This window comes from Lepisma saccharinum, chromosome 30, assembly GCF_977018435.1.
Source record: "Lepisma saccharinum chromosome 30, izLepSacc3.1, whole genome shotgun sequence".
In the NCBI taxonomy this organism is placed as follows: Eukaryota; Metazoa; Arthropoda; class Insecta; order Zygentoma; family Lepismatidae; genus Lepisma; species Lepisma saccharinum.
This window is the reverse complement of record NC_139258.1, coordinates 21,454,097-21,472,244: the sequence shown is the minus strand read 5'-3', so window position 1 is coordinate 21,472,244 and position 18,148 is coordinate 21,454,097. Positions and strand designations below refer to the sequence as shown.

General features: G+C 38.3%; 1 protein-coding gene across 2 annotated transcripts in view; it reads left to right on the top strand.

Moving 5' to 3' along the window:
• LOC145981676 (uncharacterized) overlaps positions 1 to 18,148 on the top strand; it is a 47,424-nt gene that overhangs the window by 14,382 nt on the left and 14,894 nt on the right. For both annotated transcript variants that reach the window (XM_083115059.1, XM_083115060.1), the window contains exons 5-10: positions 577 to 674; positions 2,889 to 3,085; positions 7,808 to 7,972; positions 10,765 to 10,943; positions 14,723 to 14,834; positions 17,103 to 17,220. In XM_083115059.1, the coding sequence (XP_082971185.1) occupies positions 577 to 674; positions 2,889 to 3,085; positions 7,808 to 7,972; positions 10,765 to 10,943; positions 14,723 to 14,834; positions 17,103 to 17,220 (869 nt within the window). The remainder of the gene's footprint in view (positions 1 to 576; positions 675 to 2,888; positions 3,086 to 7,807; positions 7,973 to 10,764; positions 10,944 to 14,722; positions 14,835 to 17,102; positions 17,221 to 18,148) is intronic.

Genomic DNA, 18,148 nt, shown 5'->3' with positions numbered 1-18,148 from the left:
GCAGAGAATTAGAGATTCAGGAGTCGAAACAAAAGCACCAATTGGCAGGGAATTAGAGATTCAGGAGTCGAAACAAAAGCACCAATTGGCAGAGAATTATAGATTCAAGAAGTATAAGAAAAAAACACCAATGGGTAATGAATTGGAGATTCAAGAAGTAAGACATAAGCACCAATAAACAGACAGATTCAAGAAGTATAACAAAAGCATCAATAAGCAGACATATTCAAGTGGTGAAACAAAAGCACCGATAAGCAAATTATTTGAGATTCGAGAGGTGAAGGAAATGCACCAACAAGAAGAGAATTTAAAAATTCAAGAAGTGATACAAAGCACCGATAAGCAGAGCATTTGAGGTTCAAGGGGTGAAATCAAAGCACCCTGGTGGGAATCACATGAATTATAACAGCATGTACTTTTCGACTTACATTCAATCAATATTCTTATAGCACTTTACATTACATTTGTAAAATGTACATTAAGAATGCCCATTAGCACGGCTAATATATAGTATTACCTAGTTTAGAAACCTATTAGAAAATCATATTTTAACAATAATTTCCCTTTCTTGTACAGTGTACCATGCACTTCATGTTATCAAGCTCTATATACGAGGCCAGTCTCCATGATGTGGAAATCATTTGCAACGCAAACAACTCAACAGGAGAAAGCAAGCAAGTATAATAAACATTCCTCCACAATCAATCCTAATAAATGACTAAAATTGATATAAATATTTATGGTTTTCAGATTTGTCATGGCATGTTATGTTAGCATTAAAAGTGACTATATTGTTTTATTCTATCCACGATTAGATGACATTTGTTGTTTCAGTTTTTAGAACAAAATCATTATCATTCAATATACGCAGTTAAATAACCAAATATATAGTGTAGAATCTGGACATATTGCATAAAATTGTTGATGTTTAAATTAAAATCGTTGTTATGGAAAAAAATATGATTATATTTTCGTGTTAATTCTCTATTTGGTCCGTAAATGCAGAATAGTTATATATATTTCATCTTTCTCTTACTCTCTCTCATATATCTTTTTTCACTATCTCTTTCTTTTGCTATCTCTCTGTCAATGAAAATATACTATGTGGGCGTCCCCAATGGCATTGCGGTAGCGTCCTAACCTTGTAATCAAAGGGTCCCGGGTTCGATACCCGGTGGAATGTGGTTCGGATCCCACTTTGAACTGTAGGTTCAGTCCCGATTAACTTTAATTTGCATCAAGTGGACTTAAAACACTAATTCTATCAATCAATGAAAAAATATGCGGCCAAAATCTATCATTAAGCCATCACTAAAAAGGTGACTACTAGATGGTGCAGTACTCGTATACCTAATAAAAGAAGCAACATGTCTCCATACTTGATGAAGCTTGAGTACAACTTATGTGTCGCATTAATAGCAAATGCAGTGTGGAACTATACCATATTACAATAAAAGTAATTCTATATTTATGTTACACCACAGCTTTACAACATACTTGACATTCCGTACATGTTTTCTCTCTGTATGTTCTTATCTGAATATCCATCCTACACCCGGTTGGGTGTAATTCCTCGAGAGGTCTAGGCAAGTACGAGGGACGTTCATAAAGTAATAATTATTGCCAAGAAAGAATACGATAAAGCACAGGAGTGTTTGTCAACGAATCAGTCTTTCTTCACACAAACTCCACCAAGAATAACAAAGTTCTCTTATGGATGTACCAACTTCGGGATGCCGTTCTTGTAGAAGTCCTGTGTCTGACTGTCCAGGAAGTCAATCACCGCAGAAATGACGTCACCATCATCATGGAAATGCCTCGGTCACAGGGGCTTCTTCATTTCTGAGAAGAGAAAGAAATCGCTGGGTGTGAGGTCCGGGAATTAAAGAGGGTGAAGGAGAATATCGAAACACAAAATGTCTGCATGAGTCACCGTCTCCTGAGCAGAATGGGCGCGGCCATTGTGTGCACTCCTTCTGTCCTTATCATGTTATGTATTATGTTAAATACTGACTCCTATCTAATGTTCGCCTCCATTACGATGGCTGCAATGGTAATATGACGTCTGCGAGCACGAGGGACTCCACTTTCTTCACAATTTCGGCTTCCTCCGAGAGATAAGGCCGCCCGCTGCATTCGTCATCTTGCAGACTTGTCGCACCACACTGAAACCCTCTACGCCACCTTACCACTGTGTCATATGATGGAGCATTCCCTGCGTACACCGCAACAAGTTCATTGTAGATTTCTTTTGCAATTCTTCCTTTCAAAAACAAAAAGCGAATCACACCTCGAACTTCAGTTGGCTCCACGGGCTGCGCCATCTTGGTTTTCTGGTCCTCTAGCGGTGTTACGCAGAATTACTACGTGCGGAATGTGTACCAATCCGATAGCTTAAGGACCAAATGCTTCCCCACAGAGCAAATTCATGAAACAAGCTTGCAAGTAAAAGGCAAAAATTATCACTTTATGAACGTCCCTCGTAGATCGTAGGATGCTATTGACAAGGGGGGTAGGGCCGGACCCTGTGGCCGAGTGGTTAGCACATCGCGCTGCGACGCCAGGGGTCCCGGGTTCGAATCCCGCTTGGGCTTGGTTGTTTGTGAATGTCCAGTCATCAATTTCATCATTTCATCACTCATCCCCATCCTCGCAAATTAGCCAAGAGGCACAAAACGCGAAGTAAAATAAACTAAATCAATCAACAAGGGGGTAGGGGGCGAGGGATGTTGTGGCCTCCCGGCAGGGTGCTCCTTCAGGGTTGCCTATCTGAGGGAAGTAGACGAGCTTCTGATTTGACAAAAACACAGTTGAAAAAGTGCCAATCTAAAGATAAATACTTGAAGAAAGAAATAGGAATAATATACTGATACATTTTCTCTCTGCAGAAGTGACGGCTGCCTCGTAGAAACCGGGGTCGTTTCGAGCAGCTGGGGCCCCATCGCCGCAGGGACCCTTCTGGCAGGGATTCTCGCCGGGTCCCAATCAGACAGAGTCCCATTGGATGAGGCCAGCCCGCTCTTCGGCTACGTCTCGAACAGCTCCCATCAAGAAATCATCAACTTGTGGGCAGCCACTATTGCAGGTACCAGATCTCTTCATTTTTGTCGGTCTCCGTGGCTAACAAAGTTAATGAACTATTCATCTTAAGAGGAAGGCTGCAAACGAACTACGCCTACATAAATATGTGTAATAATCAACACGGATAGTGGAAAATAATTAATTTCTGTCATTTGTATTTTTACGCATAAAAAACTGTTTACAAAGCAGGAAATGTTGGGGCTTATTTTATGCTTTTGCTTAAATAACAGGATCATCACGCACAAGAGTAAAAATATCCTCCTTTACATGCAACATTTGTAAAAGAAATTAATAAAGTTGCACAGATATCCGCAACTAGGGGTGCAGTCCACTAGCGCACAAAAATGTGAAATTGTGCGCTCGTGGTATATGAAAGGTGACATGAGCGCACAACATCCAATGCTGCGTTGCCACATTTTGTTTGTAAGTACTTAAGTACTCGTGAAACGATGGAAATTCTGGGATGTGGCGAATAAAACTGGTTAGGTTAGGTTAGGCAAAAACAGTTGACACAACGTAGCAACATCAACATGGATTTTGTGTGCTTGTGGTATACATTTTTAACCACAAGCGCACGCAGCCTTTTGTTTGTGTGCTCCCGGCCTACGGCCACAAGTGGCCTTATACAGTCAAAATATTATTGTTGAAGACACTGTACCACAGGATTTACAAATCCATTAAATCTTGGCCCAAACCCAAAGGACCGATTTCGTACTGTAATATTCTTATATACAAGGGATATACCTGGTCAGAAAGTACAGTAGTAATATTCTACAGACCCAAAAGACGCCTGGTTTTTTCAACTTTGATTTTGGACGCCATTGTGGATAAATTGTTCTATTCTGAATCAGTGGTGGCAAGGGGGGCCGTTGCCCCCTAAATTTTCGCCACTTTTGCCCCCGCACTATTCTAAACCTTACATACAAAGGGAAATATACTGTCTTTGACCCCCCCCCCCAGTTTTGAACTTTGCCCCCCGGTTTTGGAACCCAATCGTCGCCACTGTTCTGAATTTTAAAAATAGTCGCCAGAAATTCGAAGAATGAACTGATACCTTTCTGCGACAGGAAAGGACTCCGAATTTTGAAAACGATGCGCTTATGTCATGGCAGGAGATCGAAGCTGTTCACGGTGGAATCGTGACCATGGCAGACGGCGAGAAGTTATGTGTGACAATCAGGGTTGGCATGTTTAAAACAACTTGTTTTAAACGTTTATAACACATGTCCGTGTGTTTTTTACAAATGTTTAAAACGTTTCAAACAAAGTGTTTAAAACATGTTTTTTTTAGACTTCTTTAAAACAAATTTTGATACTTGATGTTTGATAGTCTGTGGTTATTTGCGGGTTTATTTGTCTTAAAATTCATTCCGTTTACTGTGCACAGAAATCTGTTCAGTGGCTGAAAATATATATTCAATTAACAAAGAAACATATAGTGATGAATACCCGTGGTCCGCTATAAAACGCCTGGCTATGTTTTTTATACAAGTGTTTCAAACATTTTTAAAATGGAATACTGTATGGATGAAACCGTTTTTGTTCCTTACTTAATACACTACACATAGTTGTTAATCTCAATATTTGAGGACTAAAAGTGGAAAACTTTGTAAGTGCCAAAAGCGAAAGTGCTGGGAAATCGCATCGTTCTGCACATCAGCTTGTAAGAACGTGCACACTAGTGACCTCTTTACACGCCTTTGAACTACTTAGAGGGCTACCAGCCACATTTCACGTTTACCACATTATAAAGCAGTTTAACGTGGAAAACGGTGTTTGAATTATTGTGGCACTTACAGCGTTTACCAATTTTAGTCTTCATTTTGTTGCATTCACGAGAAAATGTCGTATTTCGAAAAACACAGTAGCCATGTGAGAGTAGCTACCACGTGGACTGAGTGGGGACTGGCAACTGTGCATTTGTTGACGCTTCTTGAACAGCCTACTTGCCACAGACAAGAGGATGCGGGATTTAGAATTAAGAAATACAAGTATTTTAAGAAGTTAGTTAAGCTTTAACTTCATAACTAGGAACATAGTTTTTCCTTGGATTTAACAGATTCCTTATTAATCATTATTCTTAGAAAATAGTCTTCTCGGCATTATGTTTTAAACATTTTATTTGTTTAAAACATGTTTCTTTAAGTTGTTGTTTAAAACACTATTTAAAACATTTAAAGCACGTTTAAAACAAAAAAAATGTTTTGTTTTTTCGAAAGAAAAACAAATTTTGCCAACCCTGGTGACAATAATAGTGTATGTAAATTTGTTTGTGAACCACAAGAAATTATTCTGGATACCAAAGATATTAAATGTAATGCTTATATGCTCAGAGTAGACTTGTCGTTAAATAACTGTAGCATCAGTACCAACCACATCGCCGTATCTTATTCATTGTTGTATCACTTTTCTCTTCAATCCTTCGGGATTACAAATTTTTAATTATCGTCCATCCGCAGCAAGCATGAAGTGGATGTAAACAGATCCACATAGCTCGAGAAAAATTCTGTTATTTATTTTCGATGGCATGTTCCAAAGCATAAGAATGTGGAGCGCTTGAGAAAGGAATGCCATTTCCATAAGCTTTTATACTGAAGGAGGGTGGTGGTCATTTCATGCGCCTTATCTAAAAATGTGTCGGCGTCGGAATGATGGAAATATATGCAAAATATATTCACATTAAGCTCAGATATGCACTAACGCCTGAACTCGTATGTATTTATATGTACGTACTATAAAACTTTGCCAGTGTTTTCCCAATCAAGTGAAATGAATGAATCCGTTGAAAGCATATGAATTTTCCCCAAGGGGAAAAACATGCAAATATTCAAAAATCCGCCCCCTAGTGATTAAACAGAACTAAAAATTGAGATATAGGAAGAGATGCTAAATTTATGGAACAAACTTTTAAAAGAAATCGTTGTATTGACAATGTGTTCATGTTGTATATGCAGGGTGGCTACTCTGGGATCTTGATAATATTTAAGTATAATTCCCGGTTTTCAAGGGGAACATTACAAAAATTCAACGGTACAAGAAGATGTTTTCTCTATTTCAATATTACGTATTACCGCCTCTCACCACCCATACATAGATATACATAAATATATTAACAATATAAAAGGTCTGCGTGATTCCAATTTATCCAAAAATTCTAATTTAAATAAATTAAACGGGATATATACATTTGCCTTTTCCAATACTCAGACTCGAAATAAATCTGCAAACACAAGTCACAAATGTTGAGGGAAAAATACTAATCTACGACTGTATAAGAATTTCAAACTGGAAATTTACCTAATCAACTTTCAAGATATCTTGCACTAATCTTCTGTCTGTCATAGATTGTTCTGAAAAGAACACTAACAAAGCAAATGGATTGACAGAATTCTGTTTCATTTTCCACGAAGCTTTCTTTTCCTTTCCTTTCTCAATAAAATAAAAGCTAAACTGTCAAAGCCTTGGCTCAGGGCATTAATAAATATGTATAAATTCAATGGGATTTGGATTAATAAAATTTGCCATTTTTCACGTCTACGGAGAAAAATTGACGTAAATTTCACGCATAATTCCCGGAGCCAATCATTCACGCATAATTCCCGGAATTCAAGGAATTCCCGTTGAGTAGCCATCCTGATATGACAATAGTAACATTGTATTGCTCTGAGTGTTCATAAGGCTTTAATAAACTTTGAGCATTAGGTAGACATTACGATTACTTTTTCATTACTTCCTGAGGAGACTCAGTGCAACCATAACTTTAGGAGAGTCTAATACTATAACTAGGGATGTGCCGAAGCCGATTACAGATGTATGAAAATCGGCCGAAATTGACATATCGGCATCGGTATCGGAATCGGCAAAGATCCGATATTTAAACCGGTACAGATTATACTAGAGTTTTTACCTTCTAATAAGTTTTATATTCTAGTTTTGTAAGATTTATTGAAAATTTGGTTATGATTCGTCATTATTGTAGAGTTTTTGTAATAAAATTATTGCAAACTCATTCAGAGGATCAACTTAACTATAAATCGGAAATAAAACAGTACATTGCTGAAACAGGATCTGCTGTTGTATTGGAGATTCAAAAATGAATATTCAAACCTGAAGCAAGTGCTGAGAAGATACTTGGGCATACCTGCTGCATCAGTATTCAGTGATTGAGTGTTCAGTGTTGCTGAACAGATTTGAGATAAGAGAAGAAGTAGGTTACTTCCTGAAGTGTTTCCAAATCTCGTGTTTCTGAAGTTGAATCTGGCAGAACAGGAATTCATTTTGCATTTCAAAGAACTGCTTGTGTACTAATGTTTAATCTCTTGAGAATCCATGTTCTTCTTAAAGGTTCACATAACATTTTGTAGATGCAAATGTACATTCGCATCTCTTGATAATATATATCTATATACATATGAAATGCAATAGAAATGTACATAGCAAATTTATTTTTGTCTTGCAAAAAATAACATCCTATTTCTCTTTAATAATCTTATGTATCGGAATGGGTTAAATATCGGCATCGGTATCGGTTCCAAAAATTATCGGTGAGTACATCGGCATCGGTAAATTTTCAGCTTCGTCACATCCCTAACTATAACCTACCGAGAGAAAGGCAAGTTATCGTCACGCAGTAATCTTCATTCAGAAAGGAACGTGACAAGTTAGAGTATAGGTATAAAATGTAAAATGCTTCAGTTGACGGGTTTCTTTTTCCTTCTATTTGCAGGTGACCTGGCGGAGGTGGTTTTGAAACAAGCGCCAATCAAGCCTCCACCTCTGCAGGTTGGCACCAGAGGGCACTGGAGTGGCGGACATGTTCCCCGCGTGTACGTCATCAACGAGAGTCGGAGAACGGAAATGACCGAAGGAGAATTGCTAGGAGGGCTCGATGGTAAGGCCTTCTACAAACGTAAGAATTGGCTATTTCGCTTCATATGCTTTTCCCCTTTGCGGTTTTAACTCCACTTTATGCTCAGTTAAGCTGAATGCGGGAGTGTGATCAGCGGTGAGATTAGGCACTTTTCTTGATAGACTTATGAAAGGTTATTCTCTTTATATTTCACTACTTACACAAATATATACACAGTGTCTATTAAGTTTTAGGACTGCAATCAAAACTTTTATTGTTTATTCTTCAGTATACATCCCTCCTAAGTGGGCACACGTGTTTGCAAGGTGGTACAATCTCTGGATGCCGTGGTATAAGTCACTTTCGGGAATCGAGTGTAAAACACGCGTCACGCCCTTCTGAATTTCACAGAGTCGAAAACAAGACCTTTCAATGGGGATTTTAATTTCAGGAACAGCAAATAGTCCGCAGGCGCTAAGTCCGGCGAGTAAGGGGTGTGTGGTCCAACAAAGTCACATTTGTTTTGGCCAAATACTGCCTGACAGTAATGGCGTTGTGCGCGGGGGCATTGTCGTGCAGCAGGAACCAGTCATTGGAGGCAGACTTGGCCGGTGGGACACGGCGAATACTTTGAAGAATCCTTTCCATTACGCCTTTGTAGGACTGTTGATTCACAATTTGACCTTCCGGGACAAATTCCTTGAGGATAACGCCCTTCCAGTCAAAGAAACCGACGAGATCGTCTGGGATCGTCTGCAATGCCGTCTCGTCAGTCACGAAAGCGTCCATACCATCGGACACATTCGACCGGGATAATACTTGATCCCCGTAAGCTGCATTTATCATCTGAAGGGTTTCTGTCGCCGTCTTACCGGCTTTGAAACAGAATTTAATCGCTATTCGTTGCTCCTCACTCGCATTCGTGACGGAACAAACACTGCCTGCAATGACTTGACACCTATTGCTAACTGCTTCCGTAGTTGGCCGGTAGATAGCTCGCATGACAGTTGCACAGCGCCAACTGTCTTAAAACTTAGTAGACGCACTGTGTATAAACTAGCTGATTACCCGGCGTTGCCCAGGTATTTATTTATCCCAATCTTGTATTAGGCAGAAAAATAATGAATTCTAATTATAGTGTAAAATGTAACTAATTTTAAATGTGATCGTGAATGTCACCAATTAGCTTAGCGACTCCGAAAAATATGGATTCGACACTAATCTAGGTCATTTGTGGCATTTTATTTTTCACCCTCTCTCACCCCCCATGCCGATAGGTGATGAAGTTGAACCGCATTGGGAGTGTCACGAAAACTATGGATTCCATTCGCAACACAGCCTGAATGTTAGACAACCCGAGAAACACTATCGTTGTGCGGGTTGCATAGAGTCACGGATGTCTGTCTGTGCGGAATTTAATATCGGTCGTTTTCGATTATTGTTACATGTCACCCCTTCCCACCCCACCCCTAGGGGTGCCAGGGGTGTCTTACCCCCAAAGTATTCTTTCCAGATTGCAAGTGATACGTGTACCAAGTTTGGTTGAAATTGCTCCAGGCGTTCGAGAGTTATGCCGGAACAAACACCCACACACACACACCCACACACATACATACATTTTATATACGTATATAGAAGATAGATTCCGTGTGTCTTTTGCGAAAAATTACTTTATTCGTTTGAGAATTTGGACTCATTGTCACTATTCACACAAGACTGTAATCAACATCCTAATATATCCAATCCAAGTATAAGAAAATATAGACCATAGTTGTGTTTCTTGATTTCAGGCTGGTTCACTAGATGTCACTTCTGTTATATGTTGATATTCTTTGTTATTTGTTTACATAATGGCGTTGACACTAATACTCTGCAAGGTCTAAGCCTCCCCGATGGCGCAGGTGTAGCTTCGTCGGCTTGTAATCAAAGTGTCCCGGGTTCGATACCCGGTGGAGGCACATAGTGGTTCGGATCCCATTTTAAACGTAGGTCCAGTCCCGATTAGCCTTACTGTGCATAAACTGGACTTAAAACACAAACTCAATCAATCAAAAACTCTGCAAGGTCTAGAAGTAAGATTTGATATTTCTTTCATTATAAAGCATGGCGTGAAATCCTTTGAGTGCAACAATTTTGTCCTAAAAATCGCTCCACCAAACACTTTCAGCGGAGGAGAGTTTTTGTCATAATGACAAATTTTAACAATTAGTTTTGACTTCAAATATACTCTACTACGGATAATGTCGAAAACAAAGGATAATATCCAATAACAATATATACACAATGAGTGTAACAATAGTGCAATACAAATTTAAGTATGAAATTTAATTTGATTTAAGAGAAAGCAAAAACTTGGAGGCCTACATATTAAAAACAATGCAACTATTTGTGATTTATTGACATATTTAACCAGTCGGTAAAGGAATTACTTTGATACTTTATAAATATCTGATAAAAGTAACAAATGAATTCCTTTATATGTATACGTAATAACATAATAAATATGTATATCACGCAATACACACGCACATACACAAACACATATATTTGCGTGTGTGTATGTGTGTAAATTCAGATCTTCCTTCCCTACCAGTCTTCAATGATTTTACATTTATTGGGTTTCTGTTATATACGTATCGTAACATGCATTATTACGCATGGTGAACTGGCAGATATGCCCAATTGTAATAGTCTGTGCATAGCAACTATTATGGACTTTGTTTTTACCTTTATGTGTTAAAAATGGAAATTGTATATTTTACGAAGTTGCACTCTTGGCATGTGCATTTCTGTTTATGTCATGGAGATTAAGGCAACAGTTTCTCCTTTCCCAGGACTGTTCATTGGTAGCAATATCGTTCTGTGGACCACTCAGTTCCCCAATCTCCGGTTGTCGCAGTTGCTGGACATGTACTATTCACAGAAGGGAGTGGCCTCACACATGAACTTCAGGGCCTGCGAGAGAAGCGGGAAGATCCCTTGGATAGCGCCATTCAACAGGACTCTACAACAGGTGAGTAATTGACCGCAATGATGGGTGTTCAGTGGCAGTGACATCAGCAGAGAACTTGGTGTGGTAGCCCCGTCTAGTTCGCTTCACCTTTTGACTCTGGTTACACGATGACACACCGACTCGTCTACTTCGTTGATTTGGTGTCTGTACCGTTTGCAGTAAGTTCTGGAGTGGTGTATGATCACATGGGGCGTGTTGTTTAATCAAATTAACGTTTAAAGCAGCAGACAGGCATTTGTTCAATCTTCTGAACTTGAACACCGCTATTCGTATACTTGGTTGAACGTCATTTTCTTGCACAGCCTGACATCGGAATACATCTGCACTACACCTGGTGTCAAAATGTGCATCGAACTGGACGGGGCTAATAAAATATTTCGTAAAACCTTCGTTTTAAAAGTTTCTCGAAGAAAAAAGTGGTATTCGTGAGATCATTTTAAGGGAGCAGTGCATTTACCACTGCTATTTTTCAAGTTCCTTATTGCTTTCATTTAAAAATTTGAATTATTTTCAGAATTTTGGAGGGGGCTGTAGCCCCTTCAGCACCCTACCTACGCCAGTGGTTTCGGAGGCCATGGCTTCTAAGATTATAAAGTTTTTACCAGGGTTGTTAAAGATACAAGAACTCATAAATTCTAATGGGTTCTATTGGGTTCCGAAACAGGACCGGAACCTTTTTTCTTGCACAATTGAAATTCGGTCCAAGTTTCGTATGGTTTCATTGCAAAGAGGTTCGTGGACCGAATTTAAATTGATCCTGAAAAAAGGTTCCGGACCGAATTGAAATACTTTAAACTTAAAATGTTCTTTACGGTCTTTAAGCGGCCCAAATACTAATGTGCAAATACGTGACTTAAATCCGCTGCGTATTTAAGCAAGTACATTACGCCAGATAGCCGAGACGCACACTGCGACGTACATTCTCGTCCGTACAGCCTTCCCTCGGAGCCCAGACCTTCCAAGTACAAGCTCAGGTAGTCCCGTACTACCTGCTTTCTACAAAGTGGGTCCCCAGGGAACGACCTTTCAGCGGTGGTACCTCACGGATTATCGTTGTTCACAATGGAGACCATTAGTGGTGACGTCACAAGCAGACGACAAGCTGGAACTGAGTCTACACAACGAGAGAACATGTTTTCTTCCTATGCAATTCAATGCTCTTTTCCTTCGGAAGGGGTAGATTTAATTATTGCGACAGCAGTTATGAAACAAAATTATGATACGTATCGTACATCAGTGTAAATATGAGATTTCGGAGAATACGACTATATATCACACATAAAGAATAACCGCAGTAAGAAAATCATGCATTTTCATAACATTCCAGTTCCGAGCACAACCGAAGGCGACCGGAAGCTAATCCGATCTGAAGTCGACCACGCTGCCGCTATGGATGATGGGAAACCAGCAGCCTCAGGCGATTGAACCGACGACGCCCATTGGCTGAGATTTCTTTTGGAGCATTCACTTTACTAGATTTCCTACTCCATTTATTCTTTACATTCTCATGTGTAAGGTATATGCTATATATAGACGTATTCTCCGAAATCTTATCTTTACATTGATGTACGATGCACATCACAATTTTGTTTCGTAACTGCTGCCACAATAATTAAAGCTATCCCTTCTGAAGGAAAATAGCATTGAGCTGGATAGGAAGAAAAGCACGCGTTTATTTGTTTAGACTCAGTCCCAGCTCGTCGTCTGCTATAACGTCACGCTATTGGACTCCATAGTAAGGTCTTGGCGAGGGAATATCAGGGCAATTATCTCCGCTGGTTTCTTCCAGTCCAAACCTGCCCTTTCATCCCCAGCCGTCTTTACGTATACATATACGCAGAAAAGTTAAGACCTCCTGAACTTTTGGGCCGTATGGAAATTACGGTGCGTACCATCCGCAGGTCCCCAAATACTGTCGGATTTCTACGTTGCGTGCAAAATTTAATGACTACGACGTGTTTTTACGGCTGATGCCCGCTTGCTGATTTTCTCTCCCGTACGGGAATTGAATTTATTTACAATTCCTGAAACTCGAACGCAACCTGGGATTGTTAGAGATCCAGGAACTAACGGGTTCTACTGGGTTCCACAACAGGACTGGAACATTTTTCCACGCACAATTTAAATTCATTTCAAGTTGCGTATTGTTTCATCTCAATACGGAACTTGGACCCTATATAAACTGATCCAGAAAAAAGGTTCCTGTACCGTATTTCAATTTAGCCGGAAAAAGGTTTGAAGACCTTATTTAAATTCAGCCGGAAAAAAAGGTTCTTGGACAGAATTGAAATACTTTACAGATAAAAAAGGTTGTTTACGGTCCAGAACCCTTACGCTTGCTGATGTTCTCTCCTGGACCGGAATTGAATTTATTTAAAATACCTGGACTTTTAACAACACTGGTTTTTACCCTCTACATATCCTTTTCTTTATATCTATTTTGTCTTCCTCTATTTGTATCTCTTTCCTTGCTGTTTCGCTTTCTTTTTCAGATCATCTCTTTTTTATTCCACTACTTCTGTTTTTCTATCTTGGTTGCTATATAACTTTCTTCCGTTGCTCCTCCATCTCTTTATGTCTTTCATTCATCCTCTGCTCTCTAGTCCTTTCTATCCTCCTTTCATTCCCTGTTTCTCTGTTTCTATTATTCTCCCTCTATCCCTCTAACCGTATCTTGGAGTGGCAACTCGCCCTAGGCCCCGCGATAGAGTTACGAGTTTATAAGACACTGATCCTTTCAATTAAGTAACTAATGTGATATAGCATTAATTATTTTCGCGTTACTAAACATATCCAAAATTACTGAAAATCATATTCTGAACAAAGTACATGAAAATCGTGTTCAAATATTTGTATAAAAATATTTAATATGTATTGTTAGTTTATTTTTAGAATGACATCGTGATGTGAAAATATTAGTTTACATGAAACAATATAAATTCACTACAGCGTTAAATTCCCATGAAAAGTAAAGAAAACACTATTATGTTATTACGTATGATTAAATATTGCAACTTTTATTGTTATAGTAACAGTTTGATATTGAACTCACCCAGTTTTGTAATTAAATATAATAAACGTCGCACCAGGAGTGCACCAGAATTGAAACGAAACAATAATTTTGAAACTCTTATTAGCCTCACATAAGTCTGTTTTAACCCTCAACATGTTCTGCTTATTGATCTTATATTTTAACTAGCTGATTGCCCGGGTATTTATCTATCCCAATCTTCTATTAGACAGGAATATAATGAATTGTAACTATAGTGTAAAATGAACTTGGAGTTGAATGGCATTGGGAGTGTCACTATTCATCTTAGCGACCCCGAAAACTATGGATTCCACACTAATATAGATCGTTTTACTTGCCACCCACCCCCAACCTAGGGGTGCCAGGGGTGTCTTACCCCCACAGTATTTCTTTCCAGATTGCAAGTCATACGCGTACCAAGTTTGGTTGAAATCGCTCCAGGCGTTCGAGAGTTATGCCGGAACACACACACAAATCCATTTTTATATATATAGAAGATACAAAATATATAAATTAAATATAATAATGTTTATATTATGATCATAAAGGACACCTGTACTTAAGACTGGCAAAATTAGGATTAATTTTGATTATAAGCCCCCCGAATATTGTATGCCCCAGGCACCCACATAGGGCCGGCCCTGATAGATGCGTTTTAGTGCAAATGTCTTATGTATTTACACCTCTGCTTCAGTCACGGTTTTCTTTTCACTTTTTTGTAGTAATTAGTGCATTTATCTTTTCCTAGGTTGAAGTTTTCGCCCATATTCTCTACGACAGCATAATGTCTCCTGTAATGAACAGCTCAGCTTTTGCAAGTTACGCAGAGAGGGCGGTAGAGGCCATGGATATGTATATCGGTATGTAGTTTCAACAATTCTCAACCTCTGAACTCAAAATTTCAACATTTATTAGTTTTTATACAAAGTTGGCTTCTAACTTTGAATATACATAATTATGTGCAATACTTCATTCTGTTCTTTCATTTGCGTGAATATTTTATCTTGGTAACTAACATTGATTTTGTTTCCTTCCTCTTTTATTAGTGTGCGAGACGCTAAGAAACTAATTACTTAAACGCTCACGCCGATTTTTACCTCTACTGGCGCCAGCAGCGAGCTGTTTAAAGCGGGAAATTTAAAATTCTGCAAGGTTTTCAATTAAATGTTAGTTCTCGGCAAATGATAGTTACAAATTTTACTTTGTCTTCTTCAGTACAGGTTAGACTCAAGGACTCATTTAAGGGGGGTCCAGGGGATCCGGATCTCCCTCCCGAAAGATTTACCAAGTACTAAACTTAAATAATCAACATCCATATAATTGTTTAGCATTTACTATGTAATCGATGGTAATTTACTTCCGCTAAAGTTATTGGAAGGCACATTGGCTCATACGGCTTTTAAGGAGAATTTCAATGATTTATCCACACTACTACTTATGATAAATATGTATAAAATATTAATCAGCAACTTTGCTTTTCGTCAATTGTAATAGGCAAATTGAAAGTGATCACTGTACAATTATTTTTGCCTATTACAATTGGATATAACTCCCTTTTGGAATTCAATAAATATTCAATTCTTTATCTATTTGGCAATAATTTCCTTGCCAGGGCAGTTGTTCTTGCAAAAATGTTGGCGATCTGAACTACACGTAAGCTAGATAAGGAATACATACTGTTATATATCTGTTCTTTTACCTCTTTTGACTTACTCATGTAATAATATCAATACAATATTAACTAATTTACATATTTAATTAATATTATTTTAATTATATTTAATATAATTATTCTATTTATAATATTATTATTATTAGACACTTGGTTAGACTCCAGCAGGAAATGTATTTCTACATACGTGCCTGGCTAGACTATAAGCCTATGGGCGAAAGACTATTTTCATAAGAAGCCGAAAGAAAAAAAAGTTTTTATATTATAACGAAATTTGAACTTCACCGGCCCCCCACGTAGGCAGCGCCGGGACGTGAGGATTCAAAACAGTACCTGCATATTGCCTAATGTGTGTTTCATTCTCGTGGCAAGAATTACGCACTTGCTGCTAATACTTTTGGAGAAAAAATATATTTTCTAAAGTAAAAGGAGTGCTAGTTTTCGGCGGGAAATTTAAAATTCCGAAAGTTTTCAATAAAATTTCAAATCTCTGAAACTACGAATGCTGGAGTTATAAATGTTACCTATTTTGTTCAGTACAGATTAGACTAAAAGCTTATGGTCGAAAGAATTCAATTTTCATTTATCAAGTATAAGAAAATAAGTAAAAAAATCTTATTTTTTGTACGAAATGTGAACTTCGTCGAGCCCCCATGTAGGCAACGCTGGAACGCGAGGTTCAAAACAATACCTACATATTGTCTGATGCGTATTATATTTTCGTGATTAAGATTGCGCTCTTGCTGCGGATACTTTTGGAGATAAAACTTATTTTTCTTCTAAAGTCAGGTCCTTGTATTATAATAAATTTTATCACAAGAAAGTTTTGTAATATACTGCATCTCTCTAAAATAAAGGTAATCTTATTGGAATAACTTCTTACATTTTGAGTGTTCAAAATCACATTCTGTTACTTCAGTTGCATTATGGGCCTCTGATGGGTAACAGCCTACGGGAACTTACTTTTTGTACACCCCTCGTATAAATCTAAGGACATGAAATATAAAATACTTTAGAGAAGTTCTAGAACAAATTTCAATTCTTGAAGTTGAAACACTGCAATTTTGCTGAATAAGCAATACAGCAATTATTCAGTTTCTCCGAGAAAGTATATTGGGTCCCTAGCACTTAATTTTTATTTACAGGGTTGTCCAAAAGTATGTAAACACCCGAATAAAAGTTTAATGACATACTTTTCCGCAAGGAAAACACAGTAGGCTTGTAATAGGGGTGGGGGAAATGTTGTGGGGCGTATGACGATGACGGGCGCCATCTTCAAACCCGCCATCTTGAATTCAACTTCAATATTTTAAATTCAACTTTTACTCAGGTGTCTCCATACTTTTGGACCACTCGTGTACTTTTATACGGAAGGTATAAATTCTTTATTTCTGTGTCGCTTTGCAACAAACGATCCTATTTTAAAATTTCTTCCACGTTCCTGATTCTTCTGCAGCCTACAACCTGAATCGTTACGAATGCATCTACGTTGCTCGTCGCTACCCTCCGAAAGTTGAGCTCTTTGTTGTCGTAGACGGAAGTTGGAGCCCTACGGAAGCCATCAACTTAGTCACGTAAGTTTGCACATAAGTGTTTTAAAGTCCTGATATGTACAGGGTGTCTCACTTTAAAATTCCTGTTTTCATTCATAACTACTACTGTACATGTGATTTTCTTTAAATAATGAATCATTAAATGAGAGTGGCTCACACACACACAATCTGGAATGCTGGCGTGCTAGATTAAAACACATAATGAGCAAAATAAATAAGCAAAATATGAAATATCACTATGTACTGAATAGTATGTTTGTAATCAGATTTCATGATTAACCGTTTTATTGAGTTGTGTTTGTAGTTGCTCATTTTGAAGAATAACTATTAATGTTACGACGCGTATGGTTGTAAAACAAACCAGGCTGTCACGATATCAGCAGGGCGTCGCCACCGCCAAATAGTTCCAACCCCTCCAACCTGCGCACTCAAATGTCCCACATGTGAACTATCCAGAATTATTTATAGTAGACTTAGAATCACGCACAACAACAATAATAATAATAATAATAATAATAATAATAGATAGAGAGAGAGAGAGAGAGAGAGAGAGAGAGAGAGACAGAGGGAAGTAGAAAGCACGATATAGGGGAGCGGAGGAAGAAAGAAAGGGATTAAAAATTGAGAAAAGTACTAAAGATAGAAAGAGGTGAAACAAAATTGAAAGACAACGAATCATGCACAGAGAGAGAGAGAGAGAGAGAAAGAAAGGGAGAGGGAAATGGAGAGAAAACTAGGGATACAGTTTGAGGAAGAGAGAAGGACAAGGAAACACAGAGGGAGGGGAGAACAGAGAAAGAAACGAATATAGAAAGACAGAAAAGAAAGAAAGGTTGAACAAGATACATGGAAAAGATAGGAAAGAAGAACGAAAAAGAGTATAATAGAGAGAATCTTAATAGCATAACCCTCAAAGCACAGCCTACGTCCGCCCTTGAACCTACCGCCC